The sequence below is a fragment of the Primulina eburnea genome, chromosome 11 (assembly GCF_022965805.1).
Source record: "Primulina eburnea isolate SZY01 chromosome 11, ASM2296580v1, whole genome shotgun sequence".
Taxonomy (NCBI): Eukaryota; Viridiplantae; Streptophyta; class Magnoliopsida; order Lamiales; family Gesneriaceae; genus Primulina; species Primulina eburnea.
In genome coordinates this window covers 43,162,171-43,189,901 of record NC_133111.1, presented here as the reverse complement: position 1 = coordinate 43,189,901, position 27,731 = coordinate 43,162,171, and the positions used below count along the sequence as shown (strand labels likewise).

General features: G+C 33.1%; 3 protein-coding genes and 1 pseudogene across 9 annotated transcripts; 2 read left to right on the top strand and 2 right to left on the bottom strand.

Moving 5' to 3' along the window:
- The first annotated feature begins 9,441 nt into the window (after positions 1-9,441).
- On the top strand, positions 9,442-11,592 carry LOC140806381 (large ribosomal subunit protein eL8y-like). Its single transcript, XM_073163012.1, has 6 exons — positions 9,442-9,567; positions 9,644-9,893; positions 10,506-10,675; positions 10,768-10,896; positions 10,995-11,087; positions 11,224-11,592. Exons 1-6 carry the CDS (start codon positions 9,565-9,567, stop codon positions 11,353-11,355), a joined length of 777 nt encoding a protein of 258 aa, XP_073019113.1. The 5' UTR covers positions 9,442-9,564; the 3' UTR covers positions 11,356-11,592.
- Positions 11,593-13,263: 1,671 nt separating this feature from the next.
- On the bottom strand, positions 13,264-17,452 carry LOC140806380 (probable metal-nicotianamine transporter YSL6). The gene is made up of 7 exons (XM_073163011.1): positions 16,931-17,452; positions 16,453-16,625; positions 16,072-16,169; positions 15,337-15,474; positions 14,987-15,176; positions 14,449-14,572; positions 13,264-14,294 (listed from the first exon to the last, which is right to left on the bottom strand). Exons 1-7 carry the CDS (start codon positions 17,277-17,279, stop codon positions 13,360-13,362), a joined length of 2,007 nt encoding a protein of 668 aa, XP_073019112.1. The 5' UTR covers positions 17,280-17,452; the 3' UTR covers positions 13,264-13,359.
- A 1,336-nt stretch (positions 17,453-18,788) lies between these two features.
- Positions 18,789-22,801, top strand: LOC140805666 (protein LAZY 1-like; annotated as a pseudogene).
- LOC140806379 (uncharacterized) lies at positions 22,492-27,025 on the bottom strand. 7 transcript variants are annotated; one of them, XM_073163010.1, is made up of 5 exons: positions 26,872-26,957; positions 26,229-26,283; positions 25,860-25,985; positions 23,261-23,441; positions 22,492-22,801 (listed from the first exon to the last, which is right to left on the bottom strand). In XM_073163010.1, the coding sequence occupies exons 4-5, from the start codon at positions 23,410-23,412 to the stop codon at positions 22,735-22,737; spliced, it is 219 nt and encodes a 72-aa protein (XP_073019111.1). In that variant the 5' UTR covers positions 23,413-23,441; positions 25,860-25,985; positions 26,229-26,283; positions 26,872-26,957; the 3' UTR covers positions 22,492-22,734. The 7 variants fall into 7 exon arrangements, with proteins under 7 accessions (XP_073019111.1, XP_073019104.1, XP_073019108.1 ...); XM_073163003.1 differs by lacking the exon at positions 25,860-25,985 and having other exon boundaries at positions 23,261-23,451; positions 26,228-26,283; positions 26,872-27,025; XM_073163007.1 differs by lacking the exon at positions 25,860-25,985 and having other exon boundaries at positions 26,228-26,283; positions 26,872-27,025.
- Positions 27,026-27,731: the final 706 nt, after the last annotated feature.

Here is a 27,731-nt window from a genome sequence, read left to right as displayed (position 1 = left end):
TTTCATAATCTATGAAATCAAATCAAAACTAGCATGCAATTCAAATCAAATAAACATGCATATAAACTATCTAAATCAAGAAGCATGCTATCACAACTGAAAGCAATAACAATAGCAATAGGTTCCATAGTCTATGAAACCAAATCATATAAGCATGCAGTTCTAGTCAAATCATGTCTAGACTCGACTCAACTATAACTCTAGGAATCCCGGTATGAATAAGACGTCAATGGCTGTTACCTACTTAACCGATCGAGGTAACTGTACGTCTTATTCCTAGACTTCGGCCAAGCTGTATCCGCATTTACCATAGGAGAATGATCTTCCCCTAAAGCTGTGACACACCGAACGTCTAGAAGTCTCGCTGAGCTGACAAGACTTTCCTATCTTAAATGCAATGAATATTAATCTATAAACAAAGCATAATCATAAAACACAAATAAGAATATAGTATGTGATTTTATTGGGCAACTCAGATGTGATCTCAAGTGAGTTGTATCTTCCCGAATATCACATGAATTATACCTTTGTCGTCCCCGTCTGAGGAAGACGAAGTCTCGAAGTCCTGTCTGTCCATCTCCAATCTGAAATGACAATATCAAATACACTGTATCAATGTGTAACTGAATTCACAATCTGTTCTGATCAATACTCAACTCAGTACATAATCTGATCAATATCTGAACAAAATACAATCTGATCATATCAATAATATCACGATATAATCTAAATCATATCTGAATCTGATCAATCTAATTTAATTGATGTTTCGACGACATAACAACACAGTCTCGATACCCCGTCAGTCTCAACATCACAAATATAATACCAGACTTTGTAGTCAATATCAATACCAGTCATAATCTCAATAACAATACAAATCTGATATGAAATCTCAGTCAAATCAACTCCGAAAATCATAACAAATACAGAAACAATCTGACTTCAATTATACAGTGTTTACGGTAACAGAAACACTATATTTGAATCATATTCAGTTCTGACAATATCATAAATTCAAAACATGTCTAAACGTAACAAAACTTACGTCCAGTTGTAGCCTGTGTTGATACGAACTCAGTACCGAAGTCGGATTCAAAATCAGACGGACGGATTTCTCGCAAAAAGGCGTAAGGATTTTCTGGAGAATTTCTCGACCCTTTCTCGATTTCTTTGCCTTATCACTTCTGAATGAATTAATATATGTATATATATATATATATACACACATCTCGTGCATGAAAGGCAAGTGGCTCGATTTCGTTTTGCATGATTCGCGCTCGAGCGGTCAATCTTTACCGCTCGAGCGCCGAACCTACTGTCCAAGCCTCGGCAGTTTACACACTGGCGCTCGGGCGGTACTTTTCTACTGCTCGGGCGCCAGACATTCTGTCCAACTTCCACATTCCAAATTCTTGGCTAACAATGCAACGACGCCCGGCCTCGTCATATTGGTTCATTTGAGTTCTTATGACTTCAATCATGTCAATTAATCAACGTCTGATTAAAATGATTAAATCTCGGGCATTACAACAACTCAAACGATTCACAAAGTCAAATAAACAACAATCACCACACATAAATATGCTTAAAACATAATTTAAGTGTTAAAGTTGTGTGTTTCTGAATTGTAACATACTTGTACCAATAAACGACGATCGATCCACAACTTTAAAGCTCCTCGGTCTTAACATGTCCAAATGGTTCAACCAATAATCGGAGCTAGATCGAACAATGGTGGCCTCGAGGTGATGTCTCGCCGAAAAGTCATCGGAAAACTCGTCGAAAACACCCAAAATCGACTGGAAAATGGCGAAAAAGAAGGAGATGCGACGCGCAGAAACAAATCCAAAAACAACGGCTTCGGTCTTGCTGAATCCTTGCTTAAATTTACATATTTTTGTCGTGAATCGAAGCATAGGGTGTTAAGAACACAACCCTTAAAGAATTTTTGAGTTTTGAATTATTTATTCATGTACATTTACCCTTTCCTCCAACAGTCTCTTTCTCTTTATTCATCTTATTTTAAATTGTTGATCATATTTTAAGTACTCGTGATGGGTTCAATTATTTATTCATGTACTCCATATTTAACTTACGTATCGAAAGTTTCTAATTGAGAAAAAAATTCGATTACTTTAATCTCCAAGTTTCTATATTTATATTTGTCATGACTAAAAGAGTTCAATTATATACATATTATACGAAAAAATAAATATTTGTAACAATTTCATTGATTTAAAAAGATAGTTAAGAATATAAAAAATAATAATTTGCTTGGTTTAAAATTGTTCATCAATTTAAATTAACGTCTTGTGGCACACATACACATTATATATATTTTATGTTAAATAATATGCACGTGAACTTTTAGATATTACACCAAATAGTAGGTCTTTTGTGAGACGGGTCACCACTGTCCATACAAATCAGTGAGAGGTCAATACTGCCCAAATCTCATGTATATGTATGAGTAATTGCATGCAATGATTTTTACAGTGTAGGTATATATCAAATGTATAATCACACTTGAGTTTTTCCACATTCTAGCTAATTTCTTCATTTAGGTTGCCCATACTTTGAATCTCTTTCAAAAGTTTGTATTTGATCTTCAAGACATTGTATTTATAGGGTCCAGAAATTATATATATGTTAGACATAAAAATATGACCGTTTGGAAAGTTTATGTACTGTTTTTTATATTGAAATGATTATTCCGCTTTCTTGGTTACTTTTCTCAAACCTAACTGATATTAAGGCCTGCTGCCAATTGAGTTCATCAGTTAGATTGAGCATCCAGTTGGGCAAATTTATAAAATTTATTTTCGCACATCGCTTCACGTATCACAAAGTTGAGTGAAAACGGCCGAAGGAAGAAAAAGGGCGTGACGGGCCTCCAAATCTGCATAAATAAATACACTAAATAAAACAATCAATTTACCTGAAATATTTTGAAAACATCTGATTAGAAAAAAGAATATTTCAATATGTCTTTGTCACCAAAGGTAGAGTTATAATATCTGTTTTTTTTATAAAAAAAAATAATATAAATGAATTAAGGGCAATTTGAAGAAAAATACATCTGCATATCATTTACTTAAGATTCAGTACCTATCAGATTTTTTTTCTATTTTAATACCTGACAAAACACAAACTTAGTTTTTAGTACATGTTTCATGCATTTTTACCTTTTTACCCTTATAATAAATAAAAAAATTATATAAATACCTATTTTGTTGGTTATCTTCTTTTTCCACTTATCATCGATGCATTTGGATGATATGTATATTTAATTTAAATTTTTTTATTTTAAAAAAATAAATTCACAACTAAGGATTGAACTTTTTGAAATACTTAGTTTTACTTACGAAATACTTAATTTAAATCTTAAAATACTTGATTTAGTAAATTAAATACTCGGAATGTGTATTAAAATATTGGATATTCGAATATGCAACGCAAGTTAACAAAATGCTCTCATTTCCATCCAAGATGCATTTGGATGACACGTTCATTTCATTTAATTATTTTTTTATTGTTAAAAAACAAATTGCAACTAAGCATTGGAGTTTTTGAAGTACTTAGTTTTACTTACGAAATACCTAATTTCAGTTTTAAATTACTTGATTTGTTAAATGAGATACTCAGAATGTGTATTAAAATACTAGATATTCGAATATGCAACGTAAGTTCACCAAATGCTCGTATTTCCATCCAATATGCATTTCGATGACATGTTCATTTCATTTAATTATTTTCTTTATTTAAAAAACAAAAACAAATTCGCAACTAAGCATTGAACATTTAAAATTATTTATTTTTATTTGCGAAATACCTAATTTCAATTTTAAAATACTTGATTTGATAATTGAGATACCCATAAAAGTTAATAAAATACTGGATATTTTAGTAGGCAATGTAAGTTCACAAAGTGCTCGCATTTCCATTCAAGATGCATTTGGATGACATGTACATTTCATTTAAATATTTTTTTATTTTAAAAAAACAAATTCGCAACTAAGCATTGAACTTTTTCAAGTACTTAGTTTTACTTGCGAAATACTTAATTTCAATTTTAAAATACTTGATTTGGTAAATGAAATACTCAGAATGAGTATTAAAATACTGGATATTAAAATATGCAATGTAAGTTCACCAAATGCTCGCATTTTCATCCAAGATGCATTTGGATGATATGTTCATTTCATTTAATTATTTTTTTATTGTTAAAAAACAAATTTGTAACTAAGCATTGAACTTTTTCAAGTACTTAGTTTTACTTGCGAAATACCTAATTTCAATTTTAAAATACTTGATTTGGCAAATGAGATACTCAGAATAGATATTAAAATACTGGATATTCGAAAATGCAACGTAAGTTCACCAAGTGATCGCATTTTCATCCAAGATGCATTTGGATGATATGTTCATTTCATTTAATTATTTTTTTATTGTTAAAAAACAAATTTGTAACTAAGCATTGAACTTTTTCAAGTACTTAGTTTTACTTGCGAAATACCTAATTTCAATTTTAAAATACTTGATTTGGCAAATAAGATACTCAGAATAGATATTAAAATACTGGATATTCGAAAATGCAACGTAAGTTCACCAAGTGCTCGCATTTCCATCCAAGATGCATTTGGATGACATGTTCATTTCATTTAATTATTTTCTTTATTTAAAAAAAATTGCAACTAAGTATAGAACATTTTGAAGTACTTACTTTTATTTGCGAAATAACTAATTTCAATTTGAAAATACTTGATTTGGTAAATGAGATACTCAGAATGCGTATTAAAATACTGGATATTCGAATATGCAATGTAAGTTCACCAAGTGCTCGCATTTCTATCCAAGCTACATTTGGATGACATATTCATTTAATTTAATTGTTTTTTTATTGTAAAAAAAAAAAAAACAAATTTGCAACTAACCATTGAACTTTTTCAAGTACTTAGTTTTACTTGCGAAATACCTAATTTCAGTTTTAAAATACTTGATTTGGTAAATGAGATACTCATAATGAGTATTAAAATACTGGATATTCGAATATGCAACGTAAGTTCACCAAGTGCTCGAATTTCCTTCTAAGATGCATTTGGATGACATGTTCAAGGACTTTTCAGCAGCTACAAAGATTTGAAAGAGAAAAATAAGCTTGAAGCGAATATTTGAAGATTTCTTGGCAATGTTCTTCGAGAGAATAGCCTCTGATAGGAACGAGTAGCATAATCCGTGGATTTACAATTTACATAGAAATATGAAGTCGGATACCCGTCGATAGTCATACTCCAGTAGGTCGAAATAAAACGACATGCAATTCACCCTTGATGAACAATTAAAGAGATTTAATTACTTCATTGAGTTGAATTAGTTTGACATAACTTGAGAGGACATGTTCAATTGGATATGAAATCTCTTCGAAAGAATAGATCATTGATAAGTACAATTTATTGTACTTTTATTACTTGTTTTTAACTTGGAATTTTGTGATTCTTGAGCAGTTTTTATTTGATATGTTGTTGTTTTTGTTATTATAGTTTGGAAGCTTAGAAATGAGAGTTTGGAGTGATATAGTATGAATTAGAAGGTGCAAAGGACAAAGAGACACGAAGCAACAGTGCTCCCGCGCTATTAACATCACTGCTCCCGCGCTGCCTGCCGAGAAGAGAGTGCACCCGCGTTGCTTACATCGCCGCCCCCGCGCTGATTGTCGAAGCATGACCGCACCCGCGGTCATGCAAGCGCCGCACCCGCGGTGTCACCTATGCAGCAACAGATTTTTTGGCGAACATGCACCGCACCCGCGGTCATGTTAGTACCGCACCCGCGGTCATGCACAGACAACTTCCGGAAATTGTGAAACTATGGTGTGCTGCGCATGGGACTTGAAGACTTTGGTGTTTTGCGTGCAAGACTTGTTGAGGACTATAAAAAGCCTCCATTATTCATCATCTAGGGCATCTTGGAACAAAAGGAAGAGGTTGGAGGCTACAACAAAGGGATTAAAGATCAAGTGCATCCTTGGGAAAGTTCTTGCACATCTTTGGATAAAAGCTTCATTTGAACTCCAAAACTCTTGTTCTAAGTTCTTCTTTCTTTACTTTCATTGTTATTTACTATGTTTTGTTTAAGATTTGTGTGTTGTGTTATTTTTATTATGAACTAATTTTTATTTCTAGAGGAACGATGGATCAAAACTAGAAACCATGTGTGATGATTTATGATTTATGCTATATGAGATTTCCTTATTGTTCATTTGTATGTTTCCAATTTTAATGCTTTCAATTTATTGGCCATATCTTGAATGATGCTTATGTTTATAAATTATCACTTAGAAAAGGGAATTTATAAACAAGAAAGGGAAAAATACATTGATAGTATTTTTATAGTTCGGGAGGACATATAATGCTATTGAAGCCATTAAAAGACTTGAGTGCTTATTGTGTTATTTAATTATAGGTTGTTGATGGGGACATTACAATCTTTTATTAGATAATTAGTATCTGCTTAACACTCGGGAGAGGGAGTAGATGATTTTAGAATTCTTGGCTAATGAATAAGAAGGATAAATATAATATAGCTACACAAAAATACACATGGTGGATAGTTGCGTGAAATCGGACCTCTAGATCTTTTATTCCATTGTTGTTCAACTCTGTTTGGTATTACAATTAAATTTATTTTCAAAGCAGTTATTGATGCGAACAAATCTGTTATTTGATTATTCTAAATAAAATCAAGACTATTTTAATTACAAGCACTAATATAAATTTAGAAATACATTCCTCGTGGGATCGACACTTGTACTCAAAATTACATTTTACTATAACTTGACGTTGTGCACTTGCAAGCAATTAAGAAAACACGCAACAATCATTGTCGAACGAATTAAGTAGATTAGCGAGAGGTAGGTGAACCGAGATTCTCAACAAATTCATTTCTTATTGAACTTTAATCAATCATTCTAGCTTATTTATTTCATCATTTAATCCTTGAACCATTTCATTGAGTTTTTATTTAATAATTGTAGTAGTAAACAATCATCTGAAGTATTGCTGCTAAAAATTGAATAACTGAGAATAATAATTGAGAAATACAGTCTTTAAAGGAACGATATTCATACTCTTGTACACTATATTATTGTTTGATATCGTGCACTTGCGATTATTTTGAGCTTGAATATTATTAATTGAGAAATACAGTCTTCAAAGGAACGATATTAATACCTAATTTTAATTTTAAAATACTTGATTTAGTAAATGAGATACTCATAATATGTGATATAATATTGGATATTTGAATATGCAACTAAAATTCAGTCATGGTTGGTTTTTCCAACTAAGATTTATTAGAATACTTATTCATGTCATTTAAAGAAATGAACACAGTTCATTACTGATCGTGGAGTAAGAGTAAGTTGTTTGAAGATTAAAATAAGCACTTACTTTTAACAAAAATATAGTAGCATACTTGTCCCGGAGTAAAAGTAAGTTCTTTCTTTGTATACCGATATAAATTGTTATTTTTATTTCATGAGGAGTGATGAACAATGTATTTGTTAAAATTTCAATTGCATTGAAATTGCATCATGATGCATATTAGAAATATCCAGTATTTTATTACCTATTATGAGTATCTCATTTATGAAATCAAGTATTTTGAAACTGAAATTAGGTACTTATCAAATAAACTAAGTACTTTAAAAGTTTCATGCTTAGTTGGGAATTTGATATTTTTTTCTACAAAATAGACATCACATGAGAATGATATGTCGTCCAAATGCATCTTTCAAGGAAAGACCAACAATTGGTGAACTTACGTATCCAGTATTTTAATACCCATTATGAGTATCTCATTTATCAAATCAAGTATTTTAAAATTGTAATTAGGTATTTCACAAGTAAAAGTAAGTATTTGAAAAAATTCAATGCTTAGTTACAAATTTGTTTTTTTTTTTTTTTTTTACAAAATAGATATCACATGAGAAGGATATGTCGTCCAAATGCATCTTTCAAGGAAAGACCAACACTTGGTGAACTTACGTTGCATATTCGAATATCCAGTATTTTAATACCCATTATGAGTATCTCATTTATAAAATCAAGTATTTTAAAATTGAAATTAGGTATTTCGCAAATAAAAGTAAATATTTGAAAAAATTCAATGCTTAGTTACGAATTTGTTTTTTTTTTTACAATAAAAAAATAATTAAATGAAATAAACATGTCATCCAAATGCATCTTGAATGGAAATGCGAGCATTTGGTGAACTTACATTGCATATTCGAATATTCAGTATTTTAATATTCATTCTGAGTATTTTATTTACCAAATCAAGTACTTTAAAATTGAAATTAGGTATTTCGCAAGTAAAAATAAGTACTTCAAAAAGTTCTATGCTTATTTGTGAATTTGTTTTTCTTTTAAAAATAAAAAATATTTAAATGAAATGTACATGTCATCCAAATGCATCTTGGATGGAAATGCGAGCATTTGGTGAACTTACATTGCCTACTAGAATATCTAGTATTTTATTAACTTTTATGAGTATCTCAATTACCAAATCAAGTATTTTAAAATTGAAATTAGATATTTCACAAATAAAACTAAGTACTTGAAAAAGTTCAATGCTTAATTGTGAAATTGTTTTTTTTATAAATAAAAAAATAATTAAATGAAATGAACATGTCATCCAAATGGATCTTGGATGAAAATACGAGCACTTGGTGAACTTGAATTGCATATTCGAATATCATGTATTTTAATACCTATTCAGAGTATCTCATTTACCAAATCAAATATTTTAAAACTGAAATTAGGTATTTCGCAAGTAAAACTAAGTACTTGAAAATGTTCAATGCTTAGTTGCGAATTTGTGTTTTTAAAAATAAAAAAATAATTAAATGAAATTAACATGTCATCCAAATAGATCTTGGATGGAAATACAAGCACTTGGTGAACTTGCGTTACATTTTCGAATATCCAGTATTTTAATAACAATTCTGAGTATGTCATTTACTAAATCAAGTATTTTAAAATTGAAATTTAGTATTTCCAAGTAAAACAAAGTATTTCAAAAAGTTCAATGCTTAGTTGTGAATTTTTTTTTAAATAAAAAAATATTTTAATTTAATGTACATGTCATCCAAACGTATTTGAGAATTATGAGTTGAAAGAGAAGGTCCAACAAAAATAAGAATTTATATAATTTTTTATTAGTTAAAAAGGGTAAAAAGGTAAAATTGCTTGAAACATGTAGTAAACACTAAATTGATCTTGTGTCAGGTATTAAAATAAAAAAAAAAAAAACTTACATGTACTAAATCTTAAATAAATTTTTGACAGATGCATTTTTCTCCAATTTACCGATGAATTAATCGTAATATAAGTCGAAAATTAATAATAACAACGTAAATTGATCATCTCAAACTTAATAAATCTAAGGTATTGTGGTCGATAAGATTTGAGAAAAGTTCAGGAAGATTGGGCCCAAATTGAAGCCCATTAATGTTGTATAAAAAAGAGGTTTAGGGTTTAATCCCATTGCTGCAATTGAGAAATGGTGAGTCTCCCCTCACCTCATTCATGTCCATACGCGTAGCGTAAATTCTTTGTGAATAATATGGTTCTTCTTTCAGGCTCCCAAGAAAGGCGCGAAGCTTCCTGCTGCTGCCAAGAAAAAGGCCGAGAAAGTGGTCAATCCACTCTTCGAGAAACGTCCTAAGCAATTCGGAATAGGAGGAGCTTTACCACCGAAGAAGGATCTTCATAGATACGTGAAATGGCCTCAAGTGGTGCGGATTCAACGGAAGAAGATGATTTTGAAGCAGCGATTGAAGGTTCCGCCGCCGATTCATCAGTTCTCCAAGACCCTAGACAAGAACTTGGGTTTGTTGCCCTTATCTAAATCTTTTCGTTTTAACAGTATATATTTTTTAGGTTTGTTACGGAAAGGGGAAGCGATGTAAAGTTCGTTCTTTTTTGTGTTAATCTTCAATTGATCCGAATCTAGTCAGAGCTCGTGAGAATTTTATTCCCATTTTTGGTTGATGCGACTCTGTTCTATGAATTGATGGTGACCTTGTTGCAGATGTTTTCATCTGTTGTGTTTAATGATTAAGATGCATATATGATTATACATTTAGTTCCAGTCCAAGTTATAGATTTCATTCGAGCATGATGCATTGACGCACTAATTTGTTCAAGTTTTAATAGGAGTTGAGTGGTATACTTTGTGCTGTACTGTTGTTAGTGTCGTTTTGAGTGATAAGTTGCAAGATTTATGTACCTTTTTGTTGGACTCGTATCTACTTGTTTTACATTCTCGATTGATTTGCACTGGAGGGATGTAAGGTATTCCTGTCCTTGATCTGCTGAATACTGTATTGACTGGAATCCATTATGGTAACATATTACTGAAGCATTCTAGCTTGCTGATAGGAAATATTTCGAGGGATACTCTCAGTCAAATACTCAAATTATTATTTTTTGGATTTGCAGCTTCAAATCTGTTCAAGATGATGCTCAAATACAGGCCCGAGGATGAAGCTCAGAAGAAAGAACGTCTTCTGAAAAGAGCTCAGGCTGAAGCTGAAGGGAAAACCCCTGAAGTTAAGAAGCCTATTGTTGTGAAATATGGGCTGAACCATGTGACTTATCTGATTGAGCAGGTGGGTTTGTTATTCTGCTTCTCGATTAACATACTTCATCTGGTAAGTATTAGCACCAGGAAACTGATGTTGCCATCGAACTTCTATCACAGAACAAGGCCCAGTTGGTTGTTATTGCCCATGATGTGGATCCAATTGAATTGGTCGTATGGCTCCCTGCTTTGTGTAGAAAAATGGAAATTCCATACTGCATTGTTAAGGGCAAGGCTAGGTTGGGAACTGTAAGTGATCTTATTCTCTTGCTATTTGTCTAACTCTAACCCAAGGTAATAATTGTCATACCAACCTAGGTTTGCTCTTCCATGGAACTTTTGTGCAGATTGTTCATAAGAAGACTGCATCTGTCTTGTGCCTGACCTCTGTTAAGAACGAAGACAAGATGGAGTTCAGCAAGATTTTGGAGGCTATCAAGGTAAGTGTTTTGTCATAAAGAACTGTATTTTTTTTTCAGCTATGAACGGCTATATGCGACAAATTTATCGTTTGATTGCTGGGACACCCTTTCTGCAAGATTCAAATCTGATGTGTTTTCTATGTATCTGTTACAGGCCAACTTCAATGACAAATATGACGAGACCAGGAAGAAGTGGGGAGGAGGTGTCATGGGCTCAAAATCTCAGGCTAAGACAAAAGCCAAAGAAAAACTTCTTGCGAAGGAGGCTGCCCAAAGGATGACCTGATTGATGGCTTAATGTGAAATATGTTGATTTGCAGTAGAGCCGAAAAAGAACAAGTTTTTTAATTGCGCACCGTTTTTCCCAAATTTTGGTCATACAATTTTTTTTTCCAGTATTTGTTTTTATAATGTGTCTGCTTTTGATATAACATTAGTTAAAGTAGTGACGGAAATGAGGTATTTGAAACTCGATTTGATAAAAGCTCGTTTGAGCTCGTTTATTGAGATTAGTTAAGATAAACTAACCAAGCTCAAGTTTACAATATTCGGTTCGTTTGCTCGTGAACATGTTCGTTGGTTATTTTTTACATTGTAAATATAAAAAATTTATAGATTTGATTTATTGATTTTGCACCTTACTTATAAAATATATAATATATAGGCAACTCTATTAAATATATTTATTAGAATAAATTTATAATTTTACACGTTTATAAAATATATATAGCCAAATCTATTAAATATATTTATTAGAATTAGAGGTGTTCATCGGTCGATTCGGTTTTTAGTTTTTTATTTCGATTTTTTCGGTTTTCGGTTTTAGAAATATATAATCCGATATCAGAACCATTTTTCTTCGGTTTGATTCGGTTTTCTACCAAAACGGTTCGGTTATTTCGGTCGGTTAATTCGGTTTTGGTATAATTATTTAAATTAATAATATAAATATATTGTAAAATATAATATGTTTACTTTCTACGTGTTTTTTTAGTAAAATATTTAAATATAAGGTCTAAATTAATTAAACAAACAATAATCAACTAAAAATTGTTCAAAATGGTTTTTCATTAACTAAATATCATATCAAAATATATAATATAAATAAAAATATAAAAAAAATATTAATTTAATGAAATTTCGGTTTTTTCGGTTTTGATATATATGATCCGAAATCGAACCAAATAAACTTCGGTTTTAACATTTATATCCGAATTACAAAATTTGGCTTTCGGTTCGGTTTTTTCGGTTTGGATTTTCGGTTTTTTTCGATTTTATCCGAAGTTTGAACACCCCTAATTGGAATGAACTTATAAATTTTAATAAAAATTTTTATTTTTTTAAAATATATAATTTGTTTTTTAATGAATTTAACGAAGATTTAAATTTATAATTTATATTTATTAAGTTCGTTTAGGTATGATAAAAGTTTGAATAAGTTCGTGAAGCATGAATATTTCGTTAAATAAAATTCGAGTTTGGTTCGATTATAAATGAGTCAAATTCAAACATTTAAGAGTTTGGTTTGATTACATCTCTAAGTTAGCGGTATCGTTACTGATCTTGTGATAATATTTTACTGATATTGCAATCACAAAAATATGTTGAGTCATGGCTGACAAGTTGAACTCTCATTTAGCTTTTCTAGCCGTTTGCTTGAATCCTGCGATACTTTTTTTTTTTTTTTATTGTAGTAGGCTCCACTATCTGATTGACGTTGTATCCCGAGATTGATTGACGTCGAGCTTTACGTTAACCTCAGTGAAATGAAATAAATGCAACCAGATACTTTTTTGGTTTATCGTCTTTTAGCCTTCATTGTTTCATTCGTTGAAGTTTAGGTAGCTGGATATTTGCAAGGTGTTAAAACATCCTAAATTTATGTGTTTGTGTTCTAGTGTAGATATCCATCCTTTGTTTGTGTGTTCTAGTGTAGATATCCATGTGGTACATGATAATACTTGCGGTTGACAAAGCATGTGATTCGGAACTCAGGTTCTACATGCCTCGACCAAATTCAATATATGTGAAATTTCAATGAATAATCCAATTAAAATATGCTAAAGTCGTGAAGATATTCATAGAATATTATAATTGGTCATTCTAAGGGACTGTGAAAAATGGGTCCTTAACAGTTGTTTCAAATGAGCGAAGCCTTCAAAGAAATTTTTACACACCATTAGTGATTATCCAATAGAACATAAACTTGGATGCTGATATCAAAAGGTATAATGTGACAAAGTGCAGGCATCGTAAAGCAACCAAAAACGAAAACCCAACAAAAACATTTCTAGCTACTTCCAGAAGGCCTGAAGTACATGCAGATGGGTGGATTTATCCTTAAAATAGAAAGAATTGCAGATGGTATAGTCCATATCCCGTCGCCGCATATCAAACCTGAAGCAACAGCACCAGCGTAATCCTCCGCATCCTTCTTATTTATTCGCTCCCACACAAATAAAATCACAGTTCCAACGAACATGTCAATAGCAAAGTAAGCTCCAATGTAAAATGGGATTGCCATCGCCATAGGAATAGGAATATACCGCGAAATATGTTTTGGGGTCACATCTCTCAAAAGATTTATAGCCAATGCAGCAGCGAAGAAGCCACAGCAAATGGCGAGGCAATGATTGGGAAGTTCAGAGAATCCCTGGACTCCCAATATGGCCATTTCCCTGTAAATAACAGCATATGGTGCTTTGTATGGGCTATCGGGAGACCCAATATCAAAGGCACTCCAATACATCCAAAATGTGAGGGGTGCAATTACACACCCCATGGCTGTTCCAAGTAATTGGCTCACAAACATAGACTTAGCCGAAGACAGAGTCAGGTAACCAGTTTTAAAATCCTGCATTAAATCAGCAGCTGTGGATACAATAGACATCATAACTCCACAAGCTGCCAAACCAGCTATAACCCCACCATTGCTTCCTACGAGTGATGCCATTATAAAAAGACCAATCTTTCCATAAGTTGAAGCCAGGCTCCAGTCTGTTAGCCCACAACCATATGAGTTGCAAAAAGCGAGAGCTGGAGCAATAATGTATGCACAAAGAACCAGATACCACTTTAGGGGTGGAAAGATCACTGGCATAGTGGCAGTTGATATAGCTGCCAAGATAACATATCCAGAAGCGGCAAACCAGAGATCAATCCTATCTCTGAGGAAAACTTCATCTTGTTTCTTCTGATTTGCTAACAAATTTGAATTGCTGCCATCTATTAAATGAAAATGTCAAGAAGGAATTTTTTTTATTAATATGTATGCCAAATTGTAGATCATAGTATGCTTAAAAGTGAAATTTCCGAAGTTTCATCAGCTCACGTATAAATTAAATTAGATATTTATAAAACTTGAAGATATAAATCTCACCAATGGATTCCTTGACAATTGGAAGATTTTCTTGTTTGGTGCTTATCTCCTTGATAGTCACTGATACTATTTTAATCAAATTGTAAAGCCCATCCCCAAGGATAACAGCAATTGCTATGAAGACCTAATTAATCGGGTAAAACTGGTCAAATAACAAAGGAAACTTTTTTCCGGATAGCAAAAATTATATCGCACACAGGACATAGGTGAATGGAGTCCTGGTCTGGGAACAAGCACAACAACTAGCCACTGGTAAAACAATTTGAGCACGCACTTCATGAATAATTGAATAAAACTTCTACAGCTGAAGCAGTTTATCTATATTGGGCAATCAGTTCATCAATGGAATAAGTGGTGGATACATGAGCTTAGATACAAGCACGGGCCACTTCAGCCCAAGACCGAGCAAGGTGAATAAACATCACCAAAAATCAACTGGGGTAACACATAATTAACGACATGTATCCTTCATTCTTGTTCTTCTCTCAGTTTAGTCTTTTAGGGTCTCTATGGAAAAATACTGTGCATATTTTAGTACCTTATAACCATAGAGACCTTTGAAATCATTGCTCTCAAGACCAGCTGGATACCAATCACCTGCGTGCTGTGAAATGAACGGCCAAAGAATACCCCATGATATGATAGCTCCAAGGAGAACGGAACAATTGACTAAATGAGGGCAAATTAGGCCGCATCCAATATAAGTAGGACTGAAGTCAAAATAAAACCTGCAAGAAATGAATTTTGAATCCATGTCCCTAGAGCATTATCAAGTCATTTATATTATAAGTGCATTTGGGTTGGAAATAGCACATTTTCAAAAGTATAACATTTAATATGATATAAAAAACCACTAATAAAATTGAAGGAAGGAGGTTAGTAGGTTACGTATTCTTGAACAGCATCAATCCCAGGCTGGGGAAATTGTCAAATCCACATGAGTCACCAATGCCACTAAAGAACCATTTAAAGAAGCTCCAGCAGAAGCTTATGCTCAGATATTTCCCAAGGCAAGCAACCTGCTTCCTGAGGAGCGGGAGGGGAAGGGGGAGGGGGTGTAAGGGGTTCAAGATTTTATCAGAGATTTAGTCCACCTTGATAGTGACTGAATCACAAAAGCATGGACAGGATAATTGCACATACATCAGCAAGAGCAAATATCAAGTACAGAAATTCAACACAAACTACCTACAACAAAGTCCTCATCTTTTTTACATATTATTTAGAATTGAAAGTTTCCAATATAATGTTCTCCAGTTACAAAACAGAACTCGTGATAGAAACAAAATTACCATGATAAAGAACCAAGAAAGAAAAAGCAAACAAGTAAGGCATCCAATTAATATCTCAAAGGGAAAGTGGATCAGACATTCAGGAAAGAAGCTTCGAGCTACTGTGAAACAGGATAGATAATCTTCCTGAACCATGATTATCATGAGAAGCAGCGAAAAGATACAAACACTCTAATTAATAGAAATTAACCTTTTTCTGGGTGCTACTAAAAATTTTACTAAACCGTGTTGGAAGCACCAAGCTATATGGAGTCAATTAGCTTTCCCGACATTGTGATTATTGACCAAAAGAAATTAGATTACTGAAACCTAGTATCTTTTGATTGTTTACCTGGCAAGCTCAGCTCCAGTACTTGTGTGGAAGCTATTGATCAACATTGCTGTGGCAGTTCCACTTGGGTAGGTCAACTTATAACCCAAGACCATAACCTTAAATTACGAAAAAATGAGATACTGTTAAGGGAAAAAACAGGTAGAAAAAGTTTAATTAACAAGTAGAAGTCTGTTCCAATTACAAAACTCGTGTCACCGAACTCTGTTCAAGACTTTTGCTCAACAAAATCGTGACTAAGTTGTGATCCATAATAGCAGTCACAAGACTCACAACCAGAAATGTTAAAGGCAACTGATGCTTCTGTGAACTTATGTGATTGGTTCATAGAAAATGAATGCAAAATTGAATCGCGATAACAGCCCGGAAAACCAGAAGTACCTTCCGAAGAGGAGCCAAACTAAAAAGTCCAAGAAAACTAACAACAAACATAAATCCCATCATCCACAATAGACCAGGATCCTTTATATCCTCAGCTCGATTTCCCGGGTAACCTTCACCGATCAATTTATATGTTTTCTCATCCATAGAGAGCAAATATGACCCAAATCCCCCTGCCAATCAGCATTTAAAAAAGTAGCCCCAGAAAAAAAAAACAATGATATAAACTAGCAACAAACAATGACAAGAAAATATTCCGCCCTTATATATTAGGGACAAAAACTCTATGACTACATTAGAGAAAAAATGGATCAAATTGTTGTACAAACTCAGACCAACAAACTTTGAGTAGATTGTCGTATTAAGTTTCAAAAGAATTCTTTAAACATCTGAAATGGAAAACAGAAAGCGAAAATAAAGTCACAATAGAAGGTTCATATCTGGACAAACAATAACGACATGTGTTAGTTATAATTACCACTAAAGGCGAGACCGTAGCAAGCAACTACGCACGTTTGAATGACAGTGTTCTCCTGGCGAGTAAAAGGCTGAACCCCAAATCCAAATCTGGATAGAAGCCCAGTCCACGATTTGACGAGGAAAAAACCGAGCAAACCGGCCGCAACATTAAGCGAAGGGATGATACCGACGGTTAGATTGAGCTTATGCGTAATCACGCAGAAAAGAACACCTAATATAGCGCTGGCCACCAGCCCCCTGATTGTAATCTGCTCCTTCCATTCTGGGATTCGTTCAATTTCATGTTCAACTTCAGGTAACAGGAGCGGTTCCGTGATTTCTACAGCCGCGCCGTGCTGTGTTTCCATGGATCGTGGGCTGTTGCAATACAAAGCAAATCAAACGACGATAAAAACAAGATTGTTGATTGGATGAGAGCACAGTCGCGTCTCCAAACTATTTCTTGAATTTTGAAATTTAGCAAAATGACGTCACCGACTATGGTGCAGTCGACTCGAGAAATGAGCGAATAAGAATAAAAATGTTTAATCTGAAACTGGAGGCCCACCATTATCAATGTGATAATTTAAATAATTATTATTTCTTTTTACATTGTAATTTCAACCTTCTTTCATCTATGTCTCCACGTGATAAATTCTTTGATCGTGCTTTTTTTTACATATGATAATTTTTAATAATTCTTACAAACACGCCTCGTTTTAATACTACTGACCGGAGGAGATGATTACGACTGTTCGAATGTCTTATTTGTCTGATTATACAATAAACATTTCTGATTATCTGTCTTATTTTGGTACAATTATTTTTTTATTTGAGTCTCAGAAATATCTAAATGAGAAATTTTTTCATTACTTTATAATTTTTGCGACAACAAATGGAGAAATGAGGGAATATCTTCTCGACATTGATTTAAGATTAATTATTTTAAAATGAATAATTTAAAATAATTAAGTTAAATAATTAAAATGTGTATTTAAAATATGAATTAGAAAACATAAAAACTATAGACAATAATAAAAAAATATATTCGAATTTAATAACACGCATATATTGAAATAAAACAAATAGAATCAAAAAATTTTTAACCCAAAATAATAAAAGATAAAGCTTACATAACACATATGTATACCATAAATTAGGGGTGTCAAAATAAGATTTGACCCGTCAACCCGTCTCGATTCGATTAGAAAAAATAAGGTTTGAGTTGGGGGTTTTTGGGCTCGGTTCAGATCAAGTTGGATCCCATATCTGAGCAAAAAAAAATATGGTTTGGTTGACCCAAAAGTAATCGGGTTGGGTTGAGAAACACAAGAAATCTTGATTTTGATGATAATGAAACTTGTTATTGTGTTTCTAACATATTTACTTAAATGTGAAGTTGCTAACTCAAGTTGAAAACTGAAACTCGAATTTTGCCAAACTCAGATTGTAATGACAAAAATATAGCAGAGATTAGAGCAAAAGTGTAGTGTTTACGTAGAAAATGAACTTATCGTATGCTATATATTAGGCAACACGAAAATTAACTTGGGTTTGTGTTATCCAGACTATGAAGGGGAAAGCTCAGAGCGGGCTATTAAAAACCATTTTATGCCAAAAAATTTGTCCAATTTTAAAGAACAAAGGAAAACAAGAAAAGTGGATATTAAAATTTATTGCTCTATAAACTCGTAGAGACAAATATACATAAAATTTTCATTAAGAAGAAGTGAGCACTATAAGTGGTCCTAACACACAAAAAACATGCGAATGTTGAGAGAGGTTTTCCAACCATAATATTATACAATTCTCAATGTTCTTCTCTGCTTAACTTAGTCTTAGACTTTTCTGCACTAAGTTTTCCATTTGTCTACAAAATGATTAAAAGGTACTCTTCTCTGCCCCCATTAACAAGTCTATAAGTTCCCCTCTTTAAAATCAATCCTACTTTCGATATCTACCTACATCTCTTTTTAGATTCAACCATATTTTCCGGGATAAGCATTTCTGATCTGCCCACTCTAAGTTTCAATACGAAGGTCAGTCCAACCACTTCAGCATTTGGGAATGACAAGCTATATGAAGTTATATCTCTAACTTTTATTTTTTGGTGCAGTTTCTAGGTTTGATGCACCGTAAGATGATGCAAAACAACACAGAGCCAGTGAAGTATTCCATCATTGGTAACTTCCTTAAAGAAAACTTATTCCAACTTTCTCAAATTCATAACAGATTGGAACTTTACTTTTTCCTACATTCTCTCTTCTCAATTCATTGCTTTAAATAAGTTGAACGAAAACTTGTATCATCACAGTTCATATATGAGGTAATCAACCTTTCTTTTTATTTTTTGAAATGATCAACCTTTCTTACTTTGACCGGACAAAAAATTGCTATACATAATACTGGAAAAAGTTGGTAAGCAATAAACCCTAGTCACTTATCCACAATGTTGTAGAAAAGGTTATCTTTGCAAAACTGTTATGTTTTAGGATAAATGCCGAGATGGTAGGTTTCCTACAATATAAATACCAGTGTAAGAAAAAGTGGATGAAACTAACTGTCATCAGGCTAACAGTAAATCAAGAATCTCATTTATTTTCTAATTTCAGGAAACCTGTCCAGTTATTTCTAGTGCAGACATCATTAGATTAGTAGAACTACTACAAAAGTCTATCAAAACATTATCACAAGCAAACATCAAATCTCAAAAATCTTTAAAAAGATATGAAGCCAATGTGGAGGAAATGCTCTCCAATGAAGAACTGTTTGAACCTTTTGATTTTCTAGCAATCGGAACTTTTGGTATAGAACCACTCGATGCTGGACCCCCGACACCAACTCTTCCTACACCATTTGAAAAGCTTACCGACCAACAGACACAGACAGATGTAACAGCAAATGACCTCAAACTAACAAATTATGAGATAGAAAAGTTATAGAAGCTGAGGAGAATGGAAAGACAAATGACACATCTGAGAGGAATGGTCAAGAGAGAATGATAATCCACAGTAACAAGCCCATAGAAGGAGGCATGGAAGTGGTGGCATGCCCTCTCCAGAAGTACCTCTTTGCCACTTCAATTGAGCAGGCTGAGACTGAAACGAAGACACAGAAAGAAAAGATTTCCCTTGGAGAACTCTTTACAAGGAATGACGATGTCAATGATCCTATAATGAAATGTGAAGAAGCAGAGCTGCTAACGAATAAAGGAAAGGTAGCTCGTATCATGAAGAAAGTTGTGAAGAAGTTTCACTCCTCAGTACGTAGCTGTCTAGATGCTTCTAAGAATGATGATGAAGTACCCCTGGAAATTAAGAAGAAACTCTATAAGGTCCGTCCACTCTTACCAGATCTGACAACTATCTATGTAACAGAGCCTTTCATCTTTGTGCTCCTGCAAATGTTGGATCAGTCGCAAAGTTCTATGGATTAACTATAACAGCACATTAAAAACTAATTAAAAATACATTTTATTGAGTTTCATAGTCTTACAGGGTTTTCATATTTCATGTAAAAACAGATTTCAACCAATGTTTATTTTTTTAGTTTAATAATTATTTATATGGAAAAAACGAAAAGGATTACGTGTCAACTCAATGTTCTCCATTTAGAACAAGAAGCTGGACCTAGCAGTATATTACTATTAAGACAACATGTTGACTTTAAACATCAACAAGGCTATTAACTGATTGTCTGATACTTTTTTTAGCTAAGCCACTTTGAGTTTGTTATTTGACTTTTAAATGCACCCACCCAACATATCCCTGCGCACATACTATCATACACTTTCAGGAAGCTTTATTCCAATCAAACCATTTAAACCCACCACGGTTGACAAACATCTCTGTAAGAGCTGAACTGAATACCATGCAGATATCATTATCAGCTTTGTCTTTCATAACTAAAAAAAACATATCTAAAAGATGAAAACTAGAAATATAAAAAAAAAAAAAAAGCATTGAAAATTGAAAGAGAGAGAAAAAAAGGCATTTATGATTCATAACTTTAGCTTAAATTATTTAAGAAATATTTTATGAAATTGGTAGTTAATAAAACTCCAGAGACTCGAGATTATGAAAAGAATATTTAATAGCTACAGTAATATACCACTTTCTTGTGGTGCTGGATGCAGGTCATGAAAATGTTTCACAAGAAAGTTTACCCTGAAGAGATGAACGGAAAAAAGTTCATTCAGCTGCAAAAAGGAAAGAAAAACAATGAGGATGGTGATCAGATTGAAAAGGAAAAGGAAAAGGAAAAGGAAAATAGAAGGTTTGCTAAATCAGCTACCAAAAACAACAAAATGAGCACAAAGAAATTATCTTCTGATAGCATCCGCAAAGGTGCTCCAACCGAGCATGGATGGCACGGGCATTGGATTAAAACAGATTCGAATTGTACGATGAAATTTGAAATATAGAAATTGCCATATCTTCTAGGCTTGTTGGATCATGTAACTACATTTATCTAACTCTTTTAAAATTTTCTTTTTCTGAATCTTAAAATAGACTTGATCTTGGAGCTGTAGAGGCAAAACTATTGGAAGCAAAGAAAAGCAGTCCTCGTCCTTTCCAACTGGCAATGTTTATTTTGGTAAAACAGGAGTCTCTCCTCTTCTGTTAACTTTCCTACGATGTAATGGAGTATTGGATGGTAATGATGTAATTAATTATTGGTTATTACATACAAGTGAGGTTGAGTGCCAAAAAGGAAAAATCAGATACAATGTCAAGAATCAAAGAACCTTATGTCGGATGTGTAAAACGTTTGCGTGTAACATTATGCTTAAATCTCATCTTTTAGCCAAGGCAGATAAATAATTATTCATCTGCAAATTAGCCAATTGTTAGAAAAGATGTTTTCATGTAATTTAAGTATTGAGGTTGACCAGGTGCATGTAGGTAATAAATTACACAATAGTTTTTTTATTTCAGTCATGTAGCCCCAGTAGCTCATAGTTGGAAGAATAGTAAAAACTGTGATCCATTTCCACCAACTATATATCATCTTAGTTCAAGCTTCTGTTACAACATTCACATTTGTAATATGTACTATTCATGAAACGAACGTGCACTGTAGCACCACTACAAGTGAGGATCTGATCAATCTTTTTGTTAAAATAGAGACACAAATGAGCTTTTAGTATTTAACTGTTTTCCTCAGCTGAACGATCCAGTGTAAACAAATGCATCAACAATAATTTAGACATCATAACGAGAGAAAAGTAAATTATGACAATTTATCACATAACGACTCGAGGGTTCTAACATCGGCTGATCAGGGAAGAGGCACCAAGCCTTTGATGATTCAGAAGTCAGCATAATAGTTAAAGAAACATGGATCACTTGTAGATTGAATACCCACACTTGTTTCGGTACATAAATAATGTCCGTTTTTTTAAACGGGACAACAATTAACTGAGTAGCCTATAAATCAAAACAAAGATGCAATTGCCAATACCAAAACACAACCTGCATCACTCAGATTTTATACACAACAATCATTGTTATTTGTTAGCATCAATCATTCTGATTGGAGTATATGTCTATCATCAAACCACCATTGATTCACCATGACTAACATAAGAAGCAGGGTTGCATGATAATTCCACTAATCAGTAACTTTACACCAAATTTTTGAGAAAAAAGCAACTAACTCCAAATATTCAGAATTCCACCTTCAAAATACATTATAAGCAGTAGATACATGATGGAAAAAACAAAGGATCAATTAGTCTAGAACAAATGACACAGATATGTTCAAAATTTTTCTTATGGACTACACTTCAACCATGCTCAACCTCCTAGATATCGAGAAGCTCTAGTGCTTGTTCTCTTTGGGAATGTCTTTCTCAGGTATCCCCTTAGGTTTTGCCTTCTCCATTTCCCTGCATTAACGTCACACACAACGGACGGGTAAAGGATTCATGCCCGCACCCGAAAAAAGTATATTTTGGTAATAAAAACTTGAATAGCTGTTACAAAAATATGAAGATCGTCATATTCCTAATAACACTCCTCATCACGGAATTTTGATAATTTTAATCAGCATTTCACCACCGGGTAAAGTTTCAATCCAAAGAAACAAATAACTAAAACCCATTTGGATGGCCTTGTCAAACCAAAGCATCGAAGTCTGCATTTCGTAACCTATCTTCTATGCTAAAAATTACGCAGTAGTCAAAGCGCATTGATTGCCTAATATTAGCAATAAATGGATTCATCCAGGGAACCATGACCTAACAAAAATCGAAAACATAGTTAAACATAACGAAAGTGAAAGGAAAACAACGAAAAACTAATTATCTTCGATGCCAAAAAAAGCAATAATTTTTAAAGGAACATACTTGGCAGCTGCAGTAGACTCTTCTTCGAGCCAGTTACGGATGTGACGGACGTTGCGGCGGAAGATGGAAGCAGACTGTTTGACGTCACTCCTCATCAGCAAAATCACGGCGCTTACTCCGGCCACCGTCAGTAGGAAATTCGTCAACGCCATTTCACAGGAATGGGTGATTGTTCCTAAAGCTATTGGAAGCTTGAAATTGTCCAAATGGATTAATATTTTTTAATATATTTCATTTATATCATAAAAATAAAGTGTGGGGATATTTTTTTAGGGTAAATTGAAAATAAAATCTCAAATAAAAACATAAATTTATCATAACTCTCTACATCCAAAAAACTTTGTTTAAATTCCCTAAAATGATAAAAATGACAAAAATACTCTTATATTTGTTGATTTTATTGATTATTGATTGATTTATTTTGGGCCATAAATGGTATCAAAATCTAGGTAAAATAATTTCAAACATACAAAAATATTATTATTGTATAATTAAATTTTAAAGGAGAAAGGGGTGTTTAATTGAATGACATGGCTTAGTTATTAAATTCTAGCATCTTCACTGTGAGTGGAGATACTGAATAAGACAGATGTTTTTAGATTAGAGCTAGCCATTGTGTTATAATCAGGCATGTTTTCCTTTCATTCTACAGTTGCTCAAACCAATTGGAGTGAGCTGGTGTTAATTTTTTTTAAAATTGTCTCCTTTAATCTTTAATAACAAATATTTTCCAATGCACTATTCTCGCTAGTTTTGTATATTTAGTAACAGAAACATTTGCTAGGTATATGTAATTCTTTCACTATTACATCTCTCATTTCATTGTGGTTTTTATATATTTTAAAGAATTTAAAATCCATTTTCAACTCTAATCATCACTCATGATCCCCTCAAAATAGTTTTGGTTGTGGAAAAACTTATGTCTTACAAAGTCAAGGATTCACCTAATCAAAATCAAAATATAACAGACTGACATGTTGTTGGCTTGTTGCTGATATACTGTGGTAAACTTCCATCGCATATCAGAATCAAGCAAAGACAAACATGCGAAGATGTCAGAGATGATCGAAGGGATTCAGGACTTCTTTAATTAAGATATTATTAAGCTTCCATCTCATTTTTCAATGGATTGTGAATGACACTCCACCTCCCACTAAGCCATCAATTGATTATGTATCTCTATTACACTCACAAGGTAGGAACTAAAAAATACTCAAGTTTGAAGAAATATGTTAAATCAATGAATTTTCATGTCTAGTTAAGCATCCAAATGAGCTTAAAACAAGTGATTTTTTTTTACCTATGTTCCACCGTACATCTTTGTGGTAATATTATAATGAGTTGAGTCACACAATTTATTGATTATCTAGGGCCTTTGACCACTCTGATTGGCAATATTATTTTTTCCACACGTACAAAAATTTTCCATATACTCATTACCAATAAACTATAGTACTAGCTAGTGGGTTTTATTGATCAAGCTAGTTGTAGGCATCTTCAACTGGTGTACGTGGATCACTGATTTGATTGCTTGCTATTTGGGCTCGTGAGGTTTTTCCAAGAAACAAAGAACATGCTTGGTTTCTGCTACTTTCTTGAGTAAAGCATAATTAATAAAACGCCTATTCTGCTAGTTGTGTCACCTTCTCTCACAAGATAAATAAGACAGCAAGTCAGCAACTGAAACGATCTGAAAAAGGATTTCTGGAAATTATAGAGTAATTCTTTCAAGAATTGACGTGCAAGATTTAAGTTTTCTCACGAATGGAATTACAACAGCCAAATTTGACACTTGACAATCCCATAAAGCATCTGTCCTTATAGTAGTTATTTCACTACTCCGGATAATACCAGAAATGCTTTTAAACATACCATACCATCAAATAGCAGTCACTCGTACGTATGCAAAGAAAATAAAGTTCAAAATTGAGATTTGCAACAATATTAGCAGCTTGAGCCTTGAAGTAGCACTCGGTCCAATATGGATGTCTAGCTAATAAAAAGCTGCAAAGACCAAAAGGGGGATGAAAAATATGAATCTATACAAGGCTGTCTACAAAATTACTAGGAATTCCGAGACAAGATTCTCGAATTTAGGAAAAACTAATGTTTTTGTAAAAAAAATTGAGATCCCTACTTTCTTCTGCTTAAACGAATCTGGTGGCTATTAATCCCAAGATTGCTGATTATTATTCTTGAAACACCTAGCATGAATGGAGAAATTTGATGCTTTTTAAAAGGTATCATGGATTTGTTTGCTCTTAAAGTCCTATATTCACTTGGTAAATTGAATATGGTAATTCACCCAATAATTCATGATTATTTCCAAAACAATTTATCTCTCAAAACTCGTTACAAAAGAATCATTAAATTCTGAAGCTCGCTGGGGTGCATCCCATTCTTAACTTATGTTCAAGCCATGCACAAATAAATATTAAACCGTTGCCAGAGCAAGTCTGTGTAGGATTATACCATTCCAAACCTTAACCGAAAGATATTTAATTTAACAAATTGACTGACTGACTGACCACAGGCAAGTCTTTTGAAACAAGAATCAAACCCTTATTTAACGAAAAAGAAAAATAATGACAACATTTACCTTGGCGGAGAGAAGATAAGTAAGAGAGAGAGGGGAGAGCGGCCGGCTGAGAAGAGAAGTGAAACGTGTATTGATAGGTTTGCCTTATTGGACCGGGCCTTGAGCGGTCGGCCTCATAAGAGGTCCGGGAAATCAAAATTTGTTCCCAAAGCAGCATTCAATTTTTATATTTTTTTAGATTAAAAATTATATTTTTTATTTAGATACAACGAAAACTCAACAGTTCTTTTTTAAAAGAAGGGTTTCAATAAAATGATTAAACAAAGTCCCCAAAGCAAACACCATCAGAAATCAGTACACATCAACGATTAACTAAAACATCAATACCACAAAAACACCAAATGGATGTCTCTTAACATCAAACTGACCTGTTCGCAGAGGAGACAGACGGGAATAATTTGTCAGAGTACAAGCTCCTAATCCCCTGTTAATTAACATTAAAACATAAACAAACAACAAATCAACGTCCAACATGACAGTAACAGGCAGATTATTGTATAAATAATTGGTGATTAGATTATAATAATCATACACACAAGTAATTCGAGAGAAGAAACCTCGAAGCAAACAGGAAGAGAGACGTAGAAGCGGAACATAGGATACATTTTTAAAGGATGAGATGAGTTGTTATCGGGTGATACGGTGTTCGTGGTTTTTCACACGTTTCGTCTTCTGCTTGGTGCCGTAGCAAATACGATAAAAACATTCACTGAAGATGAATCGAGAGTCGGTGATTGTATTTCCACACACGGGGTGGGTTTCTTAATGCACCTAATTCGTTCCCGTAAAACATAGAATATGCAACAGTGGGACGAAGAAACAAAGGAATGAACAATTTTCAAACGGAACAATTCAAGATATGCTAAAAAAAACATCTCCCCTTCATATATATAACTCAGATTGGGTCTTCAAGTTGGTGATAAAAACAAAAAACAAAACAAAGCTATTCCATTACATGAAGCTGCGGATCTCCTTATATGGGAAATTAACTATAAATACAAGTAGAACTCACCCCGAGGACGAGATTTAAAGCTTCAAGAACAGGTGCAACCGGAGAAAAAAAAAATCGGCAATCAAACAAACTCTTTGTGGGAAGCTTCGATTTCTCTCAGCTGTTAGATATGGGATTTCGTTCGATTCTCGTGAGAACTGAAATTGAATTTAGAATCTAGCTAGGGCATTTAAAGATTAAACTATTTATTTTCTTATGGGCTTGGTGGGGTAAAATTTTTGGGCGGACTCTCGATAGCCCAAACATTATACCTGGCAATATAAATAAATTGAATTTTATTATTTAAAAAATAAATCAGTTAATTCAGTTTGACCGATATTTAACTAATTTTTTTACAAAATAAAAAAATCTAATTTCGAAATTTATTCGATTATGTTAGTTTACTTATTCAGGAAAATGATGTAAATATTTCCGCTGTAAATCTTGCTAAAAGCCGTCCGCTCTTCTCTCTCTCTTACTTATCTTCTCTCCGCTAAGATAAATATTTTCATTATTTTTCTTTTTCGTTAAGCAAGGGTTTGATTCTTGTTTTCAAAGACTTGCATGTGGTCAGTTAGTCTATCAATTTGTTAAATTAAATATCTTTTCGGTTAAGGTTTGTAATGGTATGATCCTACACAGACTTGCTCTAGCAACGATTTAATATTCATTTGTGCATGACTTGAACATAAGTTAAGAATGGGATGCACCCTAGCCAGCTTCAGAATTTAATGATTCTTTTGTAACGAGTTTTGAGAGATAAATTGTTTTGGAAATAATCATGAATTATTGGGTGAAGTATCATATTCAATTTACCAAGTGAATATAGGACTTTAAGAGCAAACAAATCCCTGATACATTTTACAAAATATCAAATTTCT

Coding starts and splice junctions, on each gene's coding strand:
- LOC140806381 (XM_073163012.1), top strand. Junction 9,894..10,505: donor GACCCTAGACAAGAACTTGG/GTTTGTTGCCCT, acceptor TTGGATTTGCAG/CTTCAAATCTGTTCAAGATG. Junction 10,676..10,767: donor TGACTTATCTGATTGAGCAG/GTGGGTTTGTTA, acceptor CTTCTATCACAG/AACAAGGCCCAGTTGGTTGT.
- LOC140806380 (XM_073163011.1), bottom strand. CDS start 17,279: ATGGAAACACAGCACGGCGCGGCTGTAGAAATCACGGAACCGCTCCTG. Junction 16,170..16,452: donor GTTTGGCTCCTCTTCGGAAG/GTACTTCTGGTT, acceptor TCGTAATTTAAG/GTTATGGTCTTGGGTTATAA. Junction 14,573..14,986: donor AAGGTCTCTATGGTTATAAG/GTACTAAAATAT, acceptor CCGATTAATTAG/GTCTTCATAGCAATTGCTGT.
- LOC140806379 (XM_073163003.1), bottom strand. CDS start 23,412: ATGGCGTTGACGAATTTCCTACTGACGGTGGCCGGAGTAAGCGCCGTG. Junction 22,802..23,260: donor GAGTCTACTGCAGCTGCCAA/GTATGTTCCTTT, acceptor ACGTTAATGCAG/GGAAATGGAGAAGGCAAAAC.